Source organism: Spodoptera frugiperda, chromosome 31 (genome assembly GCF_023101765.2).
Source record: "Spodoptera frugiperda isolate SF20-4 chromosome 31, AGI-APGP_CSIRO_Sfru_2.0, whole genome shotgun sequence".
Taxonomy (NCBI): Eukaryota; Metazoa; Arthropoda; class Insecta; order Lepidoptera; family Noctuidae; genus Spodoptera; species Spodoptera frugiperda.
In genome coordinates, this window is record NC_064242.1 from 8520168 (window position 1) to 8541764 (window position 21597).

General features: G+C 34.8%; 1 protein-coding gene across 1 annotated transcript; it reads right to left on the reverse strand.

Moving 5' to 3' along the window:
• Window positions 1–19599: 19599 nt before the first annotated feature.
• LOC126912892 (uncharacterized) lies at window positions 19600–20951 on the reverse strand. The gene has a single exon (XM_050707249.1). The coding sequence runs from the start codon at window positions 20872–20874 to the stop codon at window positions 19750–19752; it is 1125 nt and encodes a 374-aa protein (XP_050563206.1). The 5' UTR covers window positions 20875–20951; the 3' UTR covers window positions 19600–19749.
• Window positions 20952–21597: the final 646 nt, after the last annotated feature.

Consider the following 21597-nt stretch of genomic DNA (forward strand, 5'->3'; position numbering starts at 1 on the left):
GTTGTGGCTTAATAAATACTGTTTTATCTAGGCATGTGCAAATATATCAGTGGGGTGAACTTGGTTGACTCCTAAAGTCTTGACTGATAATGCCTATTTCCAACTGAAAGAGTCGTTTAAGAAAATTAGCTTGAGGAGTTTTATTAATATGTTTGCGTACACATATGAGGTTTATGACTTTAGTAAATAAACATTTTCTTAATATACAAAGGTTCAGGCATTTGGTAAATTATTTATTTTTCACTTATTCTATCTCAAAAACGTTTAGTGTTTGTCGTTAACCTGGTTTTAAAGAATCTAGACGGTTGTCTCTTGTTTTACGACAGAAACCATTGCTAGCGCAAAGATTTTGGATTAGTCAAAGTATTTTCATTTCCGAGTTGAAATACAATATGTTACATTTACGAAAAAACAGTCATATTATTTTAAAAATAGAAAATATTCGTGTATACTAGTTTCTCCATGATTCTCCACGGTTTAATTATTTCTTATACTTTAAAAAAAATCTTACCAAGGTAGTGATTAATCTCTTCAATCTATGTAATACATACTTTGTTTGTTTGAACGCGCTAACCTCTAGAACTACTGATTCGATTTGAATAATTATTTTTGTGTTGGATAAAGCGAAAAAGAAAGGGCTTATAATATGCTGTAAACTTATCATGCTATGACTAAAAGGAGCCGACCAGAGCCGATGAAACTACGCGTAAGTAGCTAGTAAAATTTAAAGAAATTAATGTAAGTTTAATTACCAATCCCCTTTAACAGCAAACAAATCCCGCACAATACAAACCCGCATCTTTAATTTTATATTTTTATTGAAGTTAAAGGTTTGTGATCGGCTCGCTAACTTGCTGTATCCACACTCGCCCGCACTTTCACGGTTCATTTGATATAAAAAGAAAATAGTACTTTAAAGGGGATGGGAGTTCGCCCTTTAGACGTTTTTTATCTGTTCGTGCTTGTGCATTTTTATCACAGTGATTTCGATTTTGTTTGTTGAAAGCGAAAATAGTGATTGGTTGTTTTGTAGTTTGTTTAAAATAAAAATGTTAAGTTAAGAACAAATATTTTGTATCAAAAACATGGCATTTAAATATGGCGGAGCATTATTAATACACATTCCAATTTCAAAATATTTGACAAGCTCTAAAAATATTGCAATAACATTTATAAGCGGCCAGTAATAAAATTGGGCTCAAAAACTGCAAAAAGTATTTATTTAATGGTGCGTTTTAAAAGCTTTATAAATTATTTTTAATAAAATATATTAATGAGTTTTTAAAAACAAACAGCTGTTCTTCTTAATTTTTCGTTGTCACTCAAAATTGAAATTTTATTTTGTTTGAAGCAAATCGTCTGAACTACAACAATAATGCTATTGTAATTATAAAGATGTTCTTGTAACGTTTTCGATTAAAACATTTTTAATCAATTTGTTAGATATTAATTAAACCTGTCAATATTTGGTGGCAGCAGCTTTAAGAATATTGATAAATGCAATATTTTGATTGATGAGAGCTTAGACGAAGACTCGAAATAGTTAAAAAAAAATAGTTTAAAACTATATTGCCTCGCGTAACCGTCTTTACAGATAAAAATTAAATTAAGAACGCTATTCTATTTTAATATTTAAATGTTTTACTTAGATACATAATGTAGGTTACTTATTTTCAGACTCAAAAGTCGTTTTATTTTACCCAGGTTTTTAGGCCAATACATTAACCGATTTTAAAGTTCTCAGTAATCACTAGTGGCACTAGTTGTTGTAGGTACACATACTTAGGTAGTCTACACGTGTAATCGGTATTCGATATATATAGGTAGGTACATGCGTACGTAAGTAAAATGTAAAACGAGTAGCTAAATTAAGTGCTTAAACGGTAATCGAATTTCTCGGAATTCTCAAGTAATTTATTACTTTCAGAATTTAGCGGAACACTACTACTTTTTCATGGAAAAAAAAACTTGTTAAGGTTGATAACCTAATTTCGTAATCCTTGTTCAAATTTTTCATCGGTGACGCTGCATTATTGTATGCGCTGAGTCATCGATTTTGTCATTTAAATATTTTCTAGTTCACGTGATTCAGAATAGAGGCACTAGGTATTAGGTTCTTAGAATTGGGTTCAATAAATATCATCAACATACACATCAACAGCCTATAAGTGGTTACTGCTGACCAAAGGCTTCTTCTCACACCGAAAAGATTTGAGCATTAATCACCACGTCTGTTCAATGCGGATTGGCGATATCAAACTTATAATTAGAAATTGTAAAACCCAGGTTTCATCGCGATGTTTTCTTTCACCGTTTGTCAGAAATCTAAATAATCTTAGAGAGTACATATAACTCGAAACAAGTCACATTGGTATTTGCCGTTGGTAGGTTTCGCACTCTCATGCATGAGAAGCGGGTGTCTTAAACCGCCATGACATTCTTCTTATTCATAAATATAAAACTGAAAACTGAATATTTTTGAGTTTGCAATATTTAAATCATATTTATTTTTTAATTATTTGTATTTACTTATGTACTCCCATGTGTGTTGTTAAAATTTACTGAAGGACAATACATTTAATAGAGACTGAGTTGGAGCGCTGCCAAGTGTAAATATTATGGCAAACCCTCTTTAGAGGGAGACCTATAGTCCAGTAGCAAACTCTTCATAAAAATTTTAAAATAGAAGCCACACTTTTTATGCGAAGGAGGGGGGGGGGAATCATCTGATGATTTAAAACCGAAGATTGGGTAAGGCGAGAGGGAGTATCAGACTCTCACTGACTAAACCACCATTTTCCTACTCCTGGTTTTCGAGTCGGACGCCTGGTAAGCCAGGCTAGCAGACCAAATTCACATTTAAAAGGAACAAGATAAGAAACCAAGTAACCTATTATTATATTTACTAAAGAACCCAGCTCCAAAACAGACTATTATTATCTAGATCTAACCAGATAGATCGTCCAATGATATTGCAAAACTCTAATACGATTGATAAAGTAGGTACGCTAGCACTTTATTCTGCGGGCGTGGCCAAAAGTGTTCACGAAAATGACGCGACGTTTTGGCCTTAAATTTTGTGGTAATGTGATTTGGGTGGGACGTTCTTATTTCAAATGCAAATTTCTTAAAGACACGCCTAATACCTTTAGTCACGATCATCGGGTCGATTGTCTTTTTCCCGAATATTTTGGTCCTTATACACGCAAAATAACGTCTAGACAAATTCTTTTTGAATTAGCTATTGCGTGCAATACCTTTTTTTTAAGAGGTAAATATCAACCAATGACTTCTCTCGATTTGAGCGATGCGAGAAGGAGTGTCGGACACTTAGTGACTAAAAACCACCCGTTCCTATTTTTCTTTTCAAGCTGGAGCCCTGGTAAATCCACCAGGTAGTCCGCAGCTCCGGTTCAGGCATCAGCCCTGCTGGCCGTACTCGGGTCTGGTTCTGATCGGGCGGCGAGCTTCTGGTCTAGCGGCGAGCTTCTGGTCTAGCGGCGAGCTTGCTTGCAATACCTATATAGTTATATGCAATACCAATAATATGTATACGACGCCGACGACGATACAGACGAAATAATTTCCACAAAGTATTATTTACTTAATTGAATCTTTGCATGATGTCATTTATTTTATTTTAGCATTAAGATACACTGAAAACCGTTTTTCAATTCTTTAACGTATTCATAAAATTTTTCACTCGCAATCAATTTTATATTTTTAAACTGTGTACAGTTGTTGATATTTTAAAATAAACACGCCTAGAACTGTTTGTGTTAAAAACATTGTAGACGAGAGACATTTAAATAAATAAAAGGTTTCCATATTAACAAACAAAAAGTTCCATGCGAACGAATAAACAAGTGGAATTTAATTGAAACAACTTTCATGTCTTTTTTTTTGTCAATGTCGATTCAATCAAATCTGTATAGATATTTGAAGAATGTTTAATATTGCTAAATCGTTGACAATCGACTGATCACCAAAAAGCAAAAAATCAAAGGAATTAAAATTTTAAGAATTCGTTTAAACCATTTGTTTCATTTAATTCCAATTTACTTTTTAATTGTAGCCTTTTTTCACACGATAACTTAAAAGAAAAAATATTAATCTATTTACAAAAGGTCAATTTAAAGTAAATGCTAATTTTTCGCTATCTGACCACGTTTGTTTATTCAATTATGAATTCTGCAAACTTAGACGTTTATTATACCTAGTCAAACAATTTAAAGACCTAAAATTATATATAAAACTGTTTGTTATTCACTAAAGTCACTAACAATAAACTCAAAAACAATTTATAAATAAACCTCAATTAGTCAACAGTCTAAAACGAGACAGACGCTAGCAAAATTTACCAAGCACTTTGAAATCATACATTTACCGTCTGTGAAATCTATTTAAAAGATAAGTGAAATTAAAACTGAGAATGCAAATATTTATCAGCCAGAGATTTATAGAACTGACTACATTTTAAACTTTAAAGTACTAAATGAGTGTCAGTCAACTGCGTGAATAAATTTTTAATTTCAGATAATTTGATTCCAAGCTAAGAAACTTAATGCCGAACGACTTTGTGGAATAAAAGTGTCACGTAGAGAATAGGTGCGATTTTCGTAAATGAGCTGCTCAATATTCAAGAGGCAAACGCCTTACCGTAACAACAGAACAAATTCGAAAGACGAAGTATCGGCAACGGACGGCCCTTAATGTAATTATCATAATGGCGACCAATAAAAGAGAGGTTCGGAATTCGTGACACAGCTTTAAAAAGTACTATCAAAGGTGCCCGAGGCGGAAAACGTCGCATCTTATTTAGCGCCCTCCCAAAAGAGGGTACCCCGATTGGGGCCTTTCCTAATCACATTACGACAATGAAAGAGCTTCAGATAAAAAGGACCGAAACAGATTTGCATGAAACGTCAGAGTTGATTACGACTAGTCAATAGTCTATAAAATATGCAGATGTCAATGAATCATTTCAACTCTTGTTTTGGATTTCGACCAACCTTTGTTAAATCTACATAATATCGTGAAAATGCCTTTATTACGGTGAGAGTAGTCGAGTCACTTATTCTGAAGTAATCTTATCGTCCTATAATTTTGTTCATTACTCTCACTCTTCTAATTGAAATAAATACTTTCTCCGACTTCAGAATCTAACCAAAAACCACGCTTTTGGCTGAAGCTTTAGTAATCACTCGACCATCACTACAGCAAAATGCATATCTCTGTTTAATAAAAACTGGTGCATCTGCCATAATACTTGATGTACCAAATCACCCTCCTAATATTACACAATGAGGGCAATTCCATTCACATCTATATCGGCGAGTAGATCAGGCGTGAAGTCTTTTATGTTTGGAGTCACGTGTCGACCAACGTCCAGGAAACCGACAGTGCCGAATGTGTTTGAGCGAATCTAATGCACTCAAAACCATGCGACGTTGCGAGGGGAGATGGGGTGACATTGAAAACAATGAAGACCGAAACGAAATTTGGAGACTGTATTATTTGCGGAAAAATCAATGGTGAAACGTTTCCGATGGTAGTAGCCGGACTGGCGACAGGAACTCTGATCATTATTATTACTGTCCAGAGTATGAATAGGAGCGTGCCGTGCCTGCTTCCGTGTATAACGTTTCCTTTATTGCAACTGATGGCTTTATAAAGGCGGTTATTTTGTCGTTAGCCTGTCAGCCCCCTTAATTTTGTTGTTCGTGTAAATTACTAATCATGATACAAAAGCATTTTCATTATATTGATGCTTGTGTGTTATTTACGGTTTTGTTATTTGATTTAGTTTAGTGGAAATGGTACTAAATATTGGTTTTGGTACTTGGTACCAAAGTACTTGCCGTGCAAGCGTTGGTTTCAAACTTAACATAGGAAAAATCATTTTATTTTTCCTATCACAAATTTTAGTAATAGCATGAAATTCCACAAAGTAAAGCCTAATTCTAATAATATAATTATATATACCTATAATCTATGTTCAAGAACTCATGTGATACTCTAAACTGAAAGAAAATAACAAAATAAATAGTCCTTTGGTTGGACGAACAATAAGAATTAACTCTTTTATCCTTCAATTCATCGGCATATTTCAAAACAAATTTTCTACAACATGTTTTTCACACTTCTGTCCATAACTTTAATATACGAAAGTACTTAATTCAAAACATGTAAACATACTTAACCATATTATTTTGACTAAGACAGATTCACTGCAGTCTCTTACTTGGAAAAAATCATATTATTTATTCTATCGAGTTTTTGCATAAAATTTTCTTACTTTTTAAACACTGTTGGATTTGCAACATGGAATTTCAATTTCAGTTCATTTAAACTTAATAGCTTTTGATTACTCTCAAGTTTTTTCAATCACTCGACTCGTTGTTTGTATGCATAGGTATTCTATTCTGTTTATAAATTGAAAATATTAATCTTGGAGATTTTTAAAATGAATTGTTTACTTTCAAGCCTTTTGTGGCCTGAGAGTGAGCAAGTTACACGCAGATGGGTAACTTTGTGTGATTAGAATATCTGGTGCCATGTTGTTAGATTAAATTTTCGAAGTTTTGATTATTTACTTACGTCTATTTAGTTAAGAACATACCTACTATAATATCAAATATTGTTATGACTTTGTTAATAAGCTTAACTTAGTTTCGTTAAAGACGAAACAACACTTCATTATTATAATTATACGTAGGTAGGTAAGTATTATAACAAAGTTTTTACTTGTGTCAAAATAAATTTTAATGTTGATGTTAAGTAAATTAGTAAGCTAACAGTCGAGTTGTAGAATGTAATAGATTTCAATTATAGCATTTTAGTAATGCTTAGGAACATTATTTAATAAAAAACCTTGGTTAAATACTTAAGTACTTATGTCTATAAATAAGTTCATTTCAACACGTGTCTTCAATTAGATAATTTATACATAATTTGCTTTTAAGAGATACATTATTAAAATACTACTACCACGAATTTCACTCACACTGTTCGTCTCCTTTTAATTTTAGAGTGATGTTTTATATCCTATAACCATCTTCGATATCAATGGAGAATGGGTTATCCAACAAAAAAAGAATTATTCAATTCGGACCAGTAGTTCCGAAGATTAGCACGTTGAAACAAACTAACAAACTCTTCAGCTTTATATAATAAAAAAATATAAGATATAGCAGTGTATCCTAAATTGTGTGAGTAGCCATTACATGTATAAATATCTCCCTTACATTTTATAGTATATTCCTTTTGATTAAACCGCGTATAGGCAATGGCAATGACATGAAGCGAATTGACAATTTCATCAAAATCAAACCCCTTACATAAAACTAACTCACAAATATGAAAGCAGCAATTGTACAAACTTTCGCGCCGTCACTCTCAATCATAAAGTACCATATGCACTTGAATCAAATCAAAAAGTTTCCGTGTAACAAATTCTAAAAGTGAACACTTTATGGAGTTTTTGATCGAATATGCTCTCAATGGAGAAAACAAAGACCCCTTCTTTATATTATTGACGCGTCGCGATCTAAATTGTTGCTCTAGGGGAGAAAAAATCTTGTTCCATTTGACATATTAGGGGTATTTCGTAGGTACTCGTATACTCACCTTATGTATGGGGGACAGGTGTATTGTTTGGTTTAAACTTCCCCGTTTAGCCTCTATTTTGAGAGTAAAGTAAAAGATAATATTTTGTTCCTTTTCAATTGTCTCTGTGTATGTTTCTCGGGCGCCAGTTGGAGACCGTTTCACCGTACAGGAAGACAACTTTTTAACCTTATCAATGACGGTAAACTATGTTAAAGTGACTGTTTTGTACACATACTGACTAAACTAGAACAAGTAAATTGAGTCTAGAACTTTCTTTCAGACACCTTAGCCTGATGTTCAGAAAGTTGCCAAGACGCTGTGCCAACAACAAACTAGCTACCTTTACTGAGACAATAGCGAAACTTCTTACGAACCTTGTTACCGAATATATTACCGAACACGTGTGTCACTCTGCCCTAAATTCCACGTAAATACGTCTTTATGTACCAATAATCTTATCCATGCCAATAATTTTAGGAGTACATAACTGCCTTTGACAGCCATTCCGCGGATCATTAGCTCTTTGACAAACCCCATTAGTTTCTGCATATAGTCAGGGAATACTTTGGTTTAATTACTGTACGTAGTTTATTCCCCTCTATAAGCCGATGGAGACAATTTAGGGTAGCAATAACTGTTGATGGTACGAGTTGAGATAACAGTGTTATGATTTGGAAGATAAGTGGTTATTATACCACCGCCACATATCTACCTATGTACAGATTTCGTGCTGGGTTTAAAAGTTATTGTGATTGCTGATTACTATCATTTTTTAAGCTGAATGTAGATAGTCGTTACTTATGTGAGTCATTGACTAGTGAACAAATGGTAAAAAAATTGGTTACGCACTGAGCTGAATTCTTTATTGTCATATCTTTTGAGATATGACAGTAAAGAATTACCACTCTAACTAGATGAGAATCAAGAGTATAACTGAACAGAACTGCAATAACTCTGTCTAAAAGATTAAAAAAAAAACTAATCAATCCAAGTGCAACTCCACATACTTGAGAGATTAAAGAATGGGTAATCTTTTTCCAATAAAAATGATAGTTACAATGACGATTTGGTCACAGGCTCCATAATGAGAAATGTCAATACTACCCCTCCTGAACGTCCAATACTGATTGCAGATAGGTTTGAGTACGCCCGCATGTCGCAACCCCGCTTAATTTCCTACAATATCACAACGCACTTCATAAATATTTTGATTATTTCTTTGTCGAATGTCTCTGTACTGAAATGAGGTATCATATCTTCGTGGTGTCAGGGTGAATGAATTTACCAATGTATGTTGGTTAAGATAAACGTAGGTACTTGATGGTGTGGAATATTATTGTTATGATTACATTTTTAAAGTTTGGTCATTTCATTTTGAAAAAATGAAGAAAATTTCATTTAAGACATTTAAGACTTTTAGTACACAGAATATATCTGTAAAAAATATCTATCACCAGTAAGGCTGTCTTTGTCATGTTGAGGATAACATTAATGATATCGAGTCACTTAGCATAATTATAAGGTCGCCTGCAACATCTTTTTCTCGCCTTTTAAACCTTCTCTAGACTCACACAAATAATTCAAGACTATAATTAGCCAAATCGGTCCAGTTGTTTTCGACTTTTCGCAAAACTAACGAACATCAATTCATTTTTATATATATTAGAAAATTTAGCCTATAAAGAAGATATTCAACCCACTTTTAAAATCAGATAATATACAATATATTGACAAGATTACCTAAACATTCACACTTTATTCAAGCAAATCCTATTCAATTCCACCCACATGTAACTACAGCGAGACACAACCAAAATTAGCACCGCTAAAAGCAGGGTTATGCAGTACAAATCCGTCCAATCGATCCGTCACTGCCCCACCCTAACGTTAAAACCCCATTACTAGATAAATATATGCAATTTATTACATTTACCAATTTACATACACTTTGTGAAGACATGTCTCTAGAGTTAAACGTCGTTAGGGATGTTGAGGGTGACAGGAAGAATGAAGATGTGACAATTTCTAAAGCATACGACGCATAATAGGCGGTCTTAAGGAAAATAGGTTCCTTGTACCTTTTTGAAGTTCAATCTGGGTAGGTATAAACAGGTATGTTTATGTGATGATTTGGTTTTGAGGTACTTTAAATGTGGTCTGTGATTTTCCCCATTTTTGTTAAATTGTCAGCTTGAAGTTTATGATTATACCTATCTTTACATCCATCTTATGCATTCTTAAATATTTTAGCTTGGATATACCAGAAAACTAATAATATTTATATGTATAAAAATCAATAACTGTTCGTTAGTCTTGCTAAAACTTGAGAACGGCTAGACTGATTTGGCAAATTGTTTGTCGAGGGAAAAGTCCAGGGAAGGTTAAAAAGGTGAGAATAAAATACTTGAGATGGTACGAAGTTTGCCTGGTCAGCTAGTTAGGTATAATTAGTAAAAAAAAATTTGGAACTGACTAACTTGTTGACGAAATTATACAAAATTTTGTTAATATAATAATGTTAAAATCCCAAATCCTGTCACAAAAATCTTATTCAATATCCGTTTCTACAGTGACTGTTGAGGTTTTCGTAATTAGTGTTCCTACTATTAGCATAGATATTAGACGTCTTGGAAATGGCCAAACTTCCTTGAAAAATAGAAAGAAAATAATATTACTAAGAAAACCGTAGCCTTCTGAATTCAATTAGAACTTTCGTCGTCCGTTTCGTAATTAGTCAAAAAGATAATGAAGCGACTTTCTGATGTGTAAGACCGGTATTTTTATTAAATTTATTTTCATCTTTCATTAGTAGTCCGCTCCAGTACAAAATTTTGCCTTCAGGGAGCGGAAGAAAATTATTTTCTCGTCGCCTTAACGAAGAAATATGAAATAGGTGTTAGTTATTTATTTTTTCTAGGTATTTGTAGAAGTTTTTGTCAAAAAGATTTTATTTTTGGAAAAGTAGATAGTTATGAAAGATGTTTTATCAATACAATTAAATTACCAGACTGTAGGGATGCTGGTAAAGGTTAAGATAACATTTAAAGGTTTCTACAATTTTTCTGGGATCTTATATCAGAAGTTAAAACACAGCTTTAAACTTTTTTATTTACTAAACGGAAAAGAATTTTGAAATCTGTATTATTTATGGGGTCCTGTGACTAATTTAAGTTCACCAAACAATTCCCATAAACTGCATTTGGAACATTAAAAATGTACAATAAAATCAACCCCTCGAGGTATAAAACGTAAGTTTTTAAATGGAATTTCTCTATTAGTTGGGACGTTCGACAAATGGACAGACGGGAGTTGTGCATTAAAGGACTTTTGGAGTATTGCCTGAGGCAGCGCGTGGCGCAGGCAGAACGAATCCAATGCCATTTATTGATCGAAATAAAAAATAATTCGATTGTGAAGCGAGTGTCTGACTTTTCGGCTATACCCTGAGGCTAACTCGTTACAGATGTTGAAAGAATAGATGTGGAATTTTGGATGACTTGCTAAGAAATTAAGTTAATCATATTTAGGGACTGCATTGCAAACAAGGGTTTATTTGAGAAAAATAAAATGAATAGTAAATTGTTGATTAGAGAAGGGTTTATGTTGTAACAGTCAATATCAAACAACACTAAATTACAGCATTTTTTGTTATAAAAATACAACAAAAATGGCAACAAATATCGTAGCAAAATTACAGTTGATTGTTAAAATAAAAGAGAAGCAAAACACTAACAATAATATTTCCAACAAAGTGCTTGCAATTCCAGCACGGCCAGAGCGAAATAACGGACCAATTACAGCCGTGGAAAAAAATCCCTTAAAATAAAGTTTCCGACCACGGCCACGGTCGAACAAGTTGATAAATTAAAAGGCTCTCATGTTCCACTTACCGAGACTTCTAATACGGTTAGGGTCACAGCGACGAGTACAGAATCAGTCGTGCAATCTTTATCACTAACATCTGCTACCAGGAAGAAAGATAGCCAACTCTTTGATCGAGATAAACTCTGCCATTGCGGTCGTGACGAGGCGAGTGATACGGTTCATTAGGAAAAATAATTTATTATATTAATAATGTTATATAATATTAATATTACCATTGTTATATTTTTATGGTATAAACCGGTAAACGAACTGACGGATCACCTGATGGCAAGCAATCGCCGCCGTCCATAAACACCCGAAACACTAGAGGCGTTACAAGTGCATTGCTGGCATTATGGGGGTTGGGAGTTTATAGGCGGTAATCCGGCCTCCGGTAACCTCACTTACACAACGCAAGCGTTGTTTCACGTCGATTTTCTGATAAGCCATCGTATAACTCTGGTCGAGCCGACCCATTCGTGCCGAAGCATGGCTCTCCCACACTTAGTTTAGAACGTGGATACTTGATTTTCAATGGAAAATCATAAATAGAATTTGCGTGGTAAAGTCAATTTCTTGGATTTGGCGATTGTGTAACCCACTCACTAAGTAAATGTTGGTGGGTTTTTCATGGATTTGTATGAAGGCTTTGGATCTATTTAATCTTTTTTGCTTACGTTAAATGTAAATATTTTGAACGTACCATAATATACATATACCAGTGATTGGCGAACAATTCAATTTGATGTTTCAAATTAAGGATTAATTGAAATAAATGCTTTGATTTTGACTTGGTCTTGATTATTTACTTCATTTTCAGAAAGTAGGGTAAGTAAAGTTTTTTTTTTGCTAAGGAAATAGAATGAAAACCTATAATAATTCCAAAGAAAAAAATCTTTGTACGAGTCCCTTTTTAGAAAATTCTATGCTATTTCGTATTATGAACACGTAAGTGGCTTACACATTTCTCAAAAATTCAATTACAAAGAAATTATTACGGCAATCATAAAACATTCATGGGAAGAAACAATTTTTCTGGCGTACTCTTTTATTCTGAATTTATTAAGGGTCACACCCTACCTAGCCGTTGTAAGTAACAGTTAGGAAAACGGAGCGTTTAAATTCCCGGAGAAGTGTCTCCATATATCACGGAACCATAATTTCTTTTCCCCTTATAAAAAGTCAAGTAACAGTTACCATAGTGCACCACGTCTGTTTCTTATTTCAAACATAACTGATTGTTTTTATAGCATCAGGGGGGTAGCTCTAAAACTTTGAATCCATGAAACACGTGTAGGAAACTACTTGGTAGTGGACCGGACGGTCTCCCCTCGGGAAAACATTGTTTAGTTTGGTCATCTAATAACGGAAACCGTATTTGTTTTATTTTTTCATATATTTGTTTACTTCGCACTTTGAGAATGAGGAAAATAAGTATGAATGTTTGTTGAAAAGCCACATAAGCAAAAAATTCATTTCATTTGTTTGTCTTGAATTTTATTTTTTGTGGTCAGATGGTAATTTAATAGAAATTATCTATGACAATCAACATTAGAATCAGCATACAGAAAAACCAAAAAATAATAGGAATAAAATGTCAATACTCCCATCAAACAATTTGCCAAATCTATAAGAACCAATCCACAATTGCGGGTCAACACTCGCGAAATATTGATGAAAGCTGATACCACTCGAGTTTCTGACAGCGACTGTAATATAAATCCCTTGCTATCCAGAATAATCTCGACCACAATTCGTCGCAGGACCCCTCTCATTTCACCCTAAATCAAAGTGTTCGCGTCACAACTCAACAATAAAAAAGGGAATATTTATTCGTTATTTGTTGTCGGTTCGTATTAAAATAAAGCGACTATCTAGGCCTCAGCACCCTCCTCTCTGCCTTATCTAAGATCAGGATTGCATAAAATTCACATCTCTCTTTCGAATGTGACAGCCGCCGGCCGGGGACTACGCATCTCATTTCGGCGACCTCCCGTTATGTCTAGCGAGCTATATTTATGTAATGAACCAGATTAGGCCTTATATTAGTTCGATATTAGCCAGCAATCTGTATCAGCCATGATTTGTATCGTACGGATACTAGTTCTAATATTGTGCGCGTTCATGTTCATGTTCATTTGCGTGCTTTCCCGCTCATGGAATTTTGCAAAGTCCTTCAAGTTATGTTCTTTTCATTCACTTTGTAAAAAGTGATCTGTCAGATTTTTTGGCCAAAATGCTTTTGAACCTATTTAGTGACACTAAATGATAATAACATCTTTTATTCGAGTTTTAAAAGAATACACCTTAAGGAATCTTTTTTTCCTGCTCTCATATGTAGTTCATGATTCGTAGCTTATAACTAACATATTTACTATTAAATAAAATAAGAGCAATGTGAAAGGATTATCGGGCCATGTCGAAGAAATATCACCTAGCGAATGATATAGACCATATTGATACAAAATTTATGGCAACATGTGAGGTATTAGTAATTTGATTCCATACATTACGGTCGCAATTATAAAATGTTTGATTCTGGTTACACTATATTATATTTTTGATAAGTATGCCATATTGCAGTTTTTTTACCCGAAACCGCAGACAGAGGTACATATATTAGAAGTAACACCTCCTTTTTGTCAGTTATGAGTTCCATGCAAGAGGGGGAGAGTTATTGCCAAATCCCAGCCCCAATTCATATTTCCACTGCCACTTTCCAAATCGAAGATGTGTAAACCCCAAATAATAGTTTAGTCGCCATGGGATCCGCTCTTTAGGCCCTTTAAACTTTCCAAACAGCATCGTAATAGGGAATTTATAAACAGCAAAACTAAAACTCAATTTTCCATTGAAAACACACATACAAAACATCCATCACATCCTACTCAACCCTCATCATTTTACATAAATGACCCCAAACAGCCGCAATAACCGAAATATAATTCCCCAACTATTAACTATGTAGGTTTCCTAACTTAGCAATTAATAAAGTTATGCCTGCAGTTTGGTGCATCTACCAGTATACAGTAATGGTCCCAGTTAGTCTTCAGTGGGCAATTACTTACAGCAATAGACCAATTAATAAGGGAGGCTGTGCTAACTGCCGACCATACTACGAATGCGATACTATAAGATGGTAGAGGAAATTACTTCAGAATTTGTGTAGCAATATTAGTTCGGCGGGTAATTAGGTGGCTGTTATGAATTTTGGTTGTTTTGTTACTTCTGTATTGGTATTATTGCTGAGAATGAGAGAAGTTGTTAGCGTGATTGCTGATCATATCATAGATTTTTTAATAATTATATTAGCTTCTGCTAGCGACTTCGCTCGCATTCCTTTGGGATCAAAAGTAGATACTTTTGAAACAGATGTTTCACCTAAGTCAGCTCATACCCTGTTCTGTATACCAAATTTCATCAAAATCCGTTCAGTAGTTTCAGCGTGATTGACGGACAAACATCCAAACAAAGGAAACTTTTTCATTACATTATAATATTATACTATCTGTATACCAAATTTCATCAAAATCCGTTCAGTAGTTTCATCGTGATTGACGGACAAACATCCAAATATCCAAACAAACAAACTTTCACATCACAGTTCACACTATAATATTATAAATATGAAAGAAGTTTAAAAAAGCCTTTAAGCCGAATAACTTATACAGTTTGCGTAAGTACTTATAATTATGTAGATATGTCTGATGGCATATGGTGCGTACTTGCGTAGTATCATAGACAGTACGAAATGTCACGCACGTTTCCATGCGTATTTGTCAAATCAACACAGCCAGACGCGTGTTCGCAAACACCACAATAATAGATTGCAATGAAATTATCGTTAAATTACTTTTACCATGGATCAATATGTTTACATGCAGTGAGATAATATTAACTTTAATATTGTATTTATATAATATGGTAGATTTTTATTTTACGTTTGAAAAAAAATCATCTATGATGGTCAATTGGTCATGTAGAAGCTAACCAATGACTGATATGGTTAGGCAGAAATCTATCACCTGCTACGTAGGTACGATCTTTAAATACTCCTTACTTCGTGGTTGTATGACAAACAAATAGGTAGCAAGCAGAATTGCGGTGTTTGGTCTAATTTATTGGTATATTCCTCAATACAGTCGTAGGTAATTCCGTAATTCGATGTAGTGTCGACATGCCACGCAGAATTTAATTTAACCCATTGCAATTTAATACCATTAAATCTTCAAATCATTACATTTAACCCTAGAAAACATTTCACACGTACGAAACCCTCAATTTTTAGCCTGCCACCAACACTCCCGCCCCAGGAAATGTCACAACCGTTACTAACATTTGAAATTTAATTGAATTGGTAATTCGCAAGCATTCTCTGCATTAACGGAGTGTCGGTGCCTGAGGCGGGCACGTGGCCCGAACTAGCACCCTTTGCTTCAATTGCGTTAGTTTGACGTTAAAAGTGTTTTCAGATAAAATGAAATGCACTTTCATTTAGTATTCTTTGTTTTGTTTTTTTTATTTTCCTTGTTTCTCTCCCTCTCTAGTTCGACATTTCGTGCTAGTCGAAATGTTTTTGCGTTTCAAACAGACTGTCAGAGTTTGGTCGTAGTTTTATGACTGCTAGAGACTGTGTCAAAGCACTACACGGTTTTAGCAAAAAGGATTAAAGATAAAACAGAGTATATTTTAACCAAAATTGCTGGTTTTAATTGCAATTTAAACACTTACTTAAGATTTGTTTAGTATCAGTAGTACCTGTGTGACTAAACCGTTATAAATACGAATGGATCAGTGATCTACAAAGAATAAGAACACACATACAATTTATATAATAACGTAGAAAAACTTGTCTGCTTATAGTTACGAGCAATAAGCCAGTGAATAATTGGGTAAAATTAAATATTTTATTACTTTTTAAAAAATATCCAATTTATCATTCCTCCAAAAGAATAACTTTTTGAACATACCAAATAAAAATAGGAGTATCACGCAAAACACGAACGCAAGTAATTCATGAACATCATAGTGGGACCGCTTCATAGACATGGGGCAAGTTTCATTAACTTTTCCAATGAATACAAGCATTTGCCTCCAATTTGCTAGCATGCGTTGCAAACATTTGGTATGCACTCTAATAAATGACGTTCAACGTTTGTGAACTACTAATAGATTTAATGTCATACAGGTTTTTAAAGTGTTTTCGAATTTCGTATCAGTTTTGCAACTATATATTATAATTTTTAGTGAGTTTTTAGAACTCTAGTGATGCAAAATGTGTGCTGTGACTGAATGTTATGGCTGTCATGTTGAGTTTAGTTTAAGGTCATGATTCTAGTGGCACACAATTTAACGAATTATGTAATGTTTTAGAACACTTCCACCTGATTTTATTTATGTTATAAGCCGGTAAACGAGCTGACGAATCACCTGATGGTAAGTAATCTCCGTCATCCATGGACTCCCGAAACACCAAAAGCTTTACAAGTGCGTTGCTGACCTTTTGGGGTTAGGAATTTAAGGGTTGTTGGCGAATCAGGGATTGAGAAAGGGGTAACCGGGCCTCTGGCAACCTCACTCACACAAAGAAACAACGCCAACGTTGTTTCACGTCGGTTTTCTCTAAAACCGTAGTATTACTCCAGTCGACTCTGCTACACATAAGTTATTTATACTTCAAGAGATTAATAAACCCGATATTTTGTGATGCAAACTCATCTAAAGCCTTGGACAGTTCTCAACAATGCGTAAAACATATTATGTCTCACAAAAATATCATTGTTAGGCACACGACAAGTAATACAGGTTTCATTCTCAACAAAAAGGTAGCCTACCTACATTATTATTTTTTCTTCGCTCAGATGGATCCTTTATTATATTTTTGAGAGCTATACAAACATGAATGTTATTTATCCCTGGGCGGAGACAATCTCTAATCGCAACAAGTCAAGCCCGTTTACGTTACGGCCTCATAATTACATTAACTACGCAATGCATGTGTTACATCGTCAATGTACAGGCTGGTGTTATTTTTTCGTTGTATATCTTGGAGTAACTAAAGATGTGCGTGATATTAGGTTGGTATAGATTTTACTTTAAATTAATTAAGTATTTCTGATTAAGTTTAACTCCTGACTAAACGTGTTTTAATGATTTTGGTGACTAACAGGCGCACTCAGAGAAATTTAATAATTACTTACCCCAGGCCTTAGTTTAGGTATTTTCCAGTGCAATATCGTTACTAAGGAATATTTTATATCCAATATAATAGCAATCATTGAATGTCTCTGAGTGCGGCAGTATGTTAAATGTGTTTCATGTATCTTAAAAGAATATTATTTTTGTCATTAAAAGATAATTAATTCGAATTGAATTTATCTACCTTTTACAAAACTAAACAAAATTCGAATGACCAGATACACTTAGCAAAAAGAAGTCATTTCAAAAATGGTTTCCTTAGACCGTGAATAAAACCGTGATTATTAATATTGTTTTAGATATTTTTACTGCTAAGAGTTGGTACATTTGACATTACTCAATTCTGATCAGACACACATTTCAAACAGCTTCAATACCCTTAATAAACATAACCCATACACAACACATATTTTCAAACAACCTGTACTCACAAACGTGCTACCCCAGCTAGCCGGTCCAGACAAATTGTCGCACCCCACGTTCGCATTATTGCCGATATTTAATTGTTTGCGTAATTTATTTCTGTAAAGGGAACACTGTTGTGTTCGTATTATGAGACCAGCTTTGTTTGAGTTTGGAACAATGTTATGAATCTGGTCTTTTGAATATTTTATAGGTAATGTACCTAAACCAGTAGATGAAGTTGTGGTTCTCTATTAATGTATCTTTGTATTTGGATACGTTTACGTCATATTTTGCGGCTAATCGCATCTTTATTTGATTTATATGGACTATAAAAGAGACTATGACTTCTTAATTTGTTTCGGCAATTCTTGTCAGAATAGTCTCATAGCAATTGCCGGCCTCATCTAGTTATTAAAGAAATTGACGTGTAAAAGTATTACATTGTAACCTATTTGCAAAAATAAATATAATTTATAATTCAATCAAAGGATTAGTATTGGATTGTTTTTTGAAATTAAGACCACTAATTGTAACTACTACTAAAACATCGACATGCGACATAAAGAACACAAACCTCCAGTTTTGTTTTTTTTTTCTAACTTCCTTGATAGTTCAGTTAGTCCTACAATATGTACAACGAAAAACATAATCAGAGGGGTACCGGTACTAAACGGCTGCAACAATTCGAACTGCCATCACATAGCGCACATCACGACACTTGCATATTTCAATGTTAGTCACGCACGCCTGTAGGGTTAGATTTTAATTGTTAGCACTAAATTTTATTTGTGTAACGTTGTTTTGTTGTTATATTGTGAATGGAGGATTTTGTAAGTTGATTTAATTGTTAGGAAAATGTTGTTCAGATGTTCTTTCAATTTCAGGATTTCTATATATTATGTCTATAAAACAGACATAATATGTATTAATATATATGTCTGTATTATTTTATTGTTTGTTAGTTATTTACTTTCATTTGGCAAATAATATTATTTGTTTTGTAATAATATTATTTTACATCAATTTATAACTTTTATTCTCTTTCGTGGATATTACCTAATTTACTAAATTATCATTATAATTTTTAAATTTCATATCATGCTTCTAGAACAAAATTTGTTATTTATCCTACTAATATTATAAATGCAAAAGAGTGAGGATGGTTGTATGTGTATGTATGTTTGTTACCATTTCACGAAAAAACTAGTAACTATTAATTATAATTATTCAAAAAGACATACCGCATGGTGCTTTTCTTCAAAAGAAAATATTTAAAATTCCATTGCAATAAGCATGCAATTATTTATGGAAAATAAGGGTTGAAGAGTTGGTCAGCGCAATTCCCCGCGGACAGTGACGTCATGATAAGAATGCCAATCTGCGTGATTATGGAAATATCCCCTCAGGTCTTTTTATTGCGCTGGTCTTTGGGGAAATGACTTGCATGCCAGCATAAACTAGTTGGGGTTGGGTACATAGTCACGTATTACAGATTTAAGTTATTTTAACGTAAAATTTATTTTATTTTTTTTATTTTTTATTTATTCGTTTATTTCAGGCTTCATAGGCCCATATAAAATACTATAAACTAATACATTAAAATTTATAAATACTATACATACATTACAAACAATATTACACATAGTTGTGCTTAATAATTATTATTAATAATTAGGTCACACGAAGAGACGGCGTCGTGTGTCGCGCAGTGTCCGGTAGCCGACCTCGGAACCGTCGGTAGACTACCCCTCGCGGCCAAAACTCCTCCTTCATTAAGGTCGACAGATGTTCAGTCGGCACCCTGACCACAAAGGACTTGAAGTCCACTCTGTGTTGAGAGTGCAGCTGCTCGACCTTTAGATGAAGTTTTGCCTTGATCTTGATGAACTCCACAATCTCCTCCGCCTTTGTGGAGTCATGCAGACGGGACACGTAGAGCAGCGTCGCTGGTACAGCAGGACGCAGCAGATGGTTATGTCCTGTCAATGCGGTACCGCACTGATTGCGGCAAGTAGGCTTCCTCTTCTTCTTTCTTTCGACAAGGGTAAAGCCTTCCTTGTCATTCTGGTTCTTTTTAGGAACCTCCTGATGCAGATCCACGCGAGGCTTTTCGCCCTGTTGAACCTGCTTACCCCCCTTTGCAGCGATGTCAGCGTAAGCACGTTTGGGGGTCGACGTACTCACACGTGTCGTAGCCTGCGCCGGAGACGCTAGCCGTTCGGCGGAGTGACTCACTGCAGCGCCCGCACGTGGCGATGCCTGCGCCTTCGCCGACTCAAAACTGCTGACCGATGCATTGGCTGCACCGCGGCATGTGTTTGCGTCGGTGCACAGTTTCGGTGACCCACTTACAGCAACTGTGTTGCGTAACGCCATCAATTCCGCACGGAGTTCTCCAATTGTATTCTCTGAAGACATCAGCTTGGATTGTACCTCAGCCAGGCTTGTCTTCAAGGATATGATGTCCTTGAGCAACCTGGTAACGTCGACGTGATCAAAGGTGACAGGGGGCAGCTTGTGCAGGTCCTTTGCCACGAATGCAGGCACGTCGTCGGGATCTGTCACCTTCAGCAAGGTGATTATATCCTGCACACTTTTCTCCGTTCCGTCTCTTCGGCGAGCTGGCATCTCGTCCAGCTTTCCAAGACATTGGAATAGCAACCTTTTGCCGCTACTTATGTCTTCCTCCTTGAAGTTAGATTTGCAGATTTGCAAGATGCTAACCTCATCCATCGTGTCGATAGCATGTTGAATGAATGCCAGCAACTCATTGGCTATGAGTGGTTGGGTACTCATAGTAAGGCAGGCAGCGGCTAGTGCCGCGCGATTCGCGAGTTTTGTAAACACGACCGTATACGAGCGCGCTTCGCACTGCACTCGGTTCACTTTATATTTTATATTTTATACTGCCTTTATAGTCTAGTTGTTGCCAGACAAGGGGTTTCGGGTTCTATTACCGGTAACGGTAACGGTAACGGTAACCGGGTAAAGTATTACTGAGTATTTTTCGGTTTTTCGAACCTTTCTCAGTAGTAGCACAGAGTCTAGAGCTGTGCCCAGTATATGGCAATACACTCACCCCCTATTACATGGGACTTATAATAATATAAATGATGAAATGTGCACCTCCTACACCTTCCTTAAATTCTATTAAAAAGTTAAATATTTACCACTACAGTATTCATTCGGTAGTATATAAAGAAAATGAGGTTACTTGCTTACCTAATTAAAATAATGAATACCTATAGAATATGAAGAGACTTAATCATTTTATAGCTATTTTAAAATTTCAAAGTAAGCAAACAGCTAATAACGTCCACTTTACTCCATACAACCGCATACTATATAAATCATTACAACCAACCAACGACGCTCACACCTCTCAAGCTTCATACACAACACTATCTCCTAATTTCGTTAACAGGATTACTCATAATCTAGGGCTGTCCATCACACGTATCGATAACGCGAGTAATTTATCCATTTAGAGCTGTAGGAAAAACGAATGCTACCCGTGAC

Coding starts and splice junctions, on each gene's coding strand:
- LOC126912892 (XM_050707249.1), bottom strand. CDS start 20,874: ATGAGTACCCAACCACTCATAGCCAATGAGTTGCTGGCATTCATTCAA.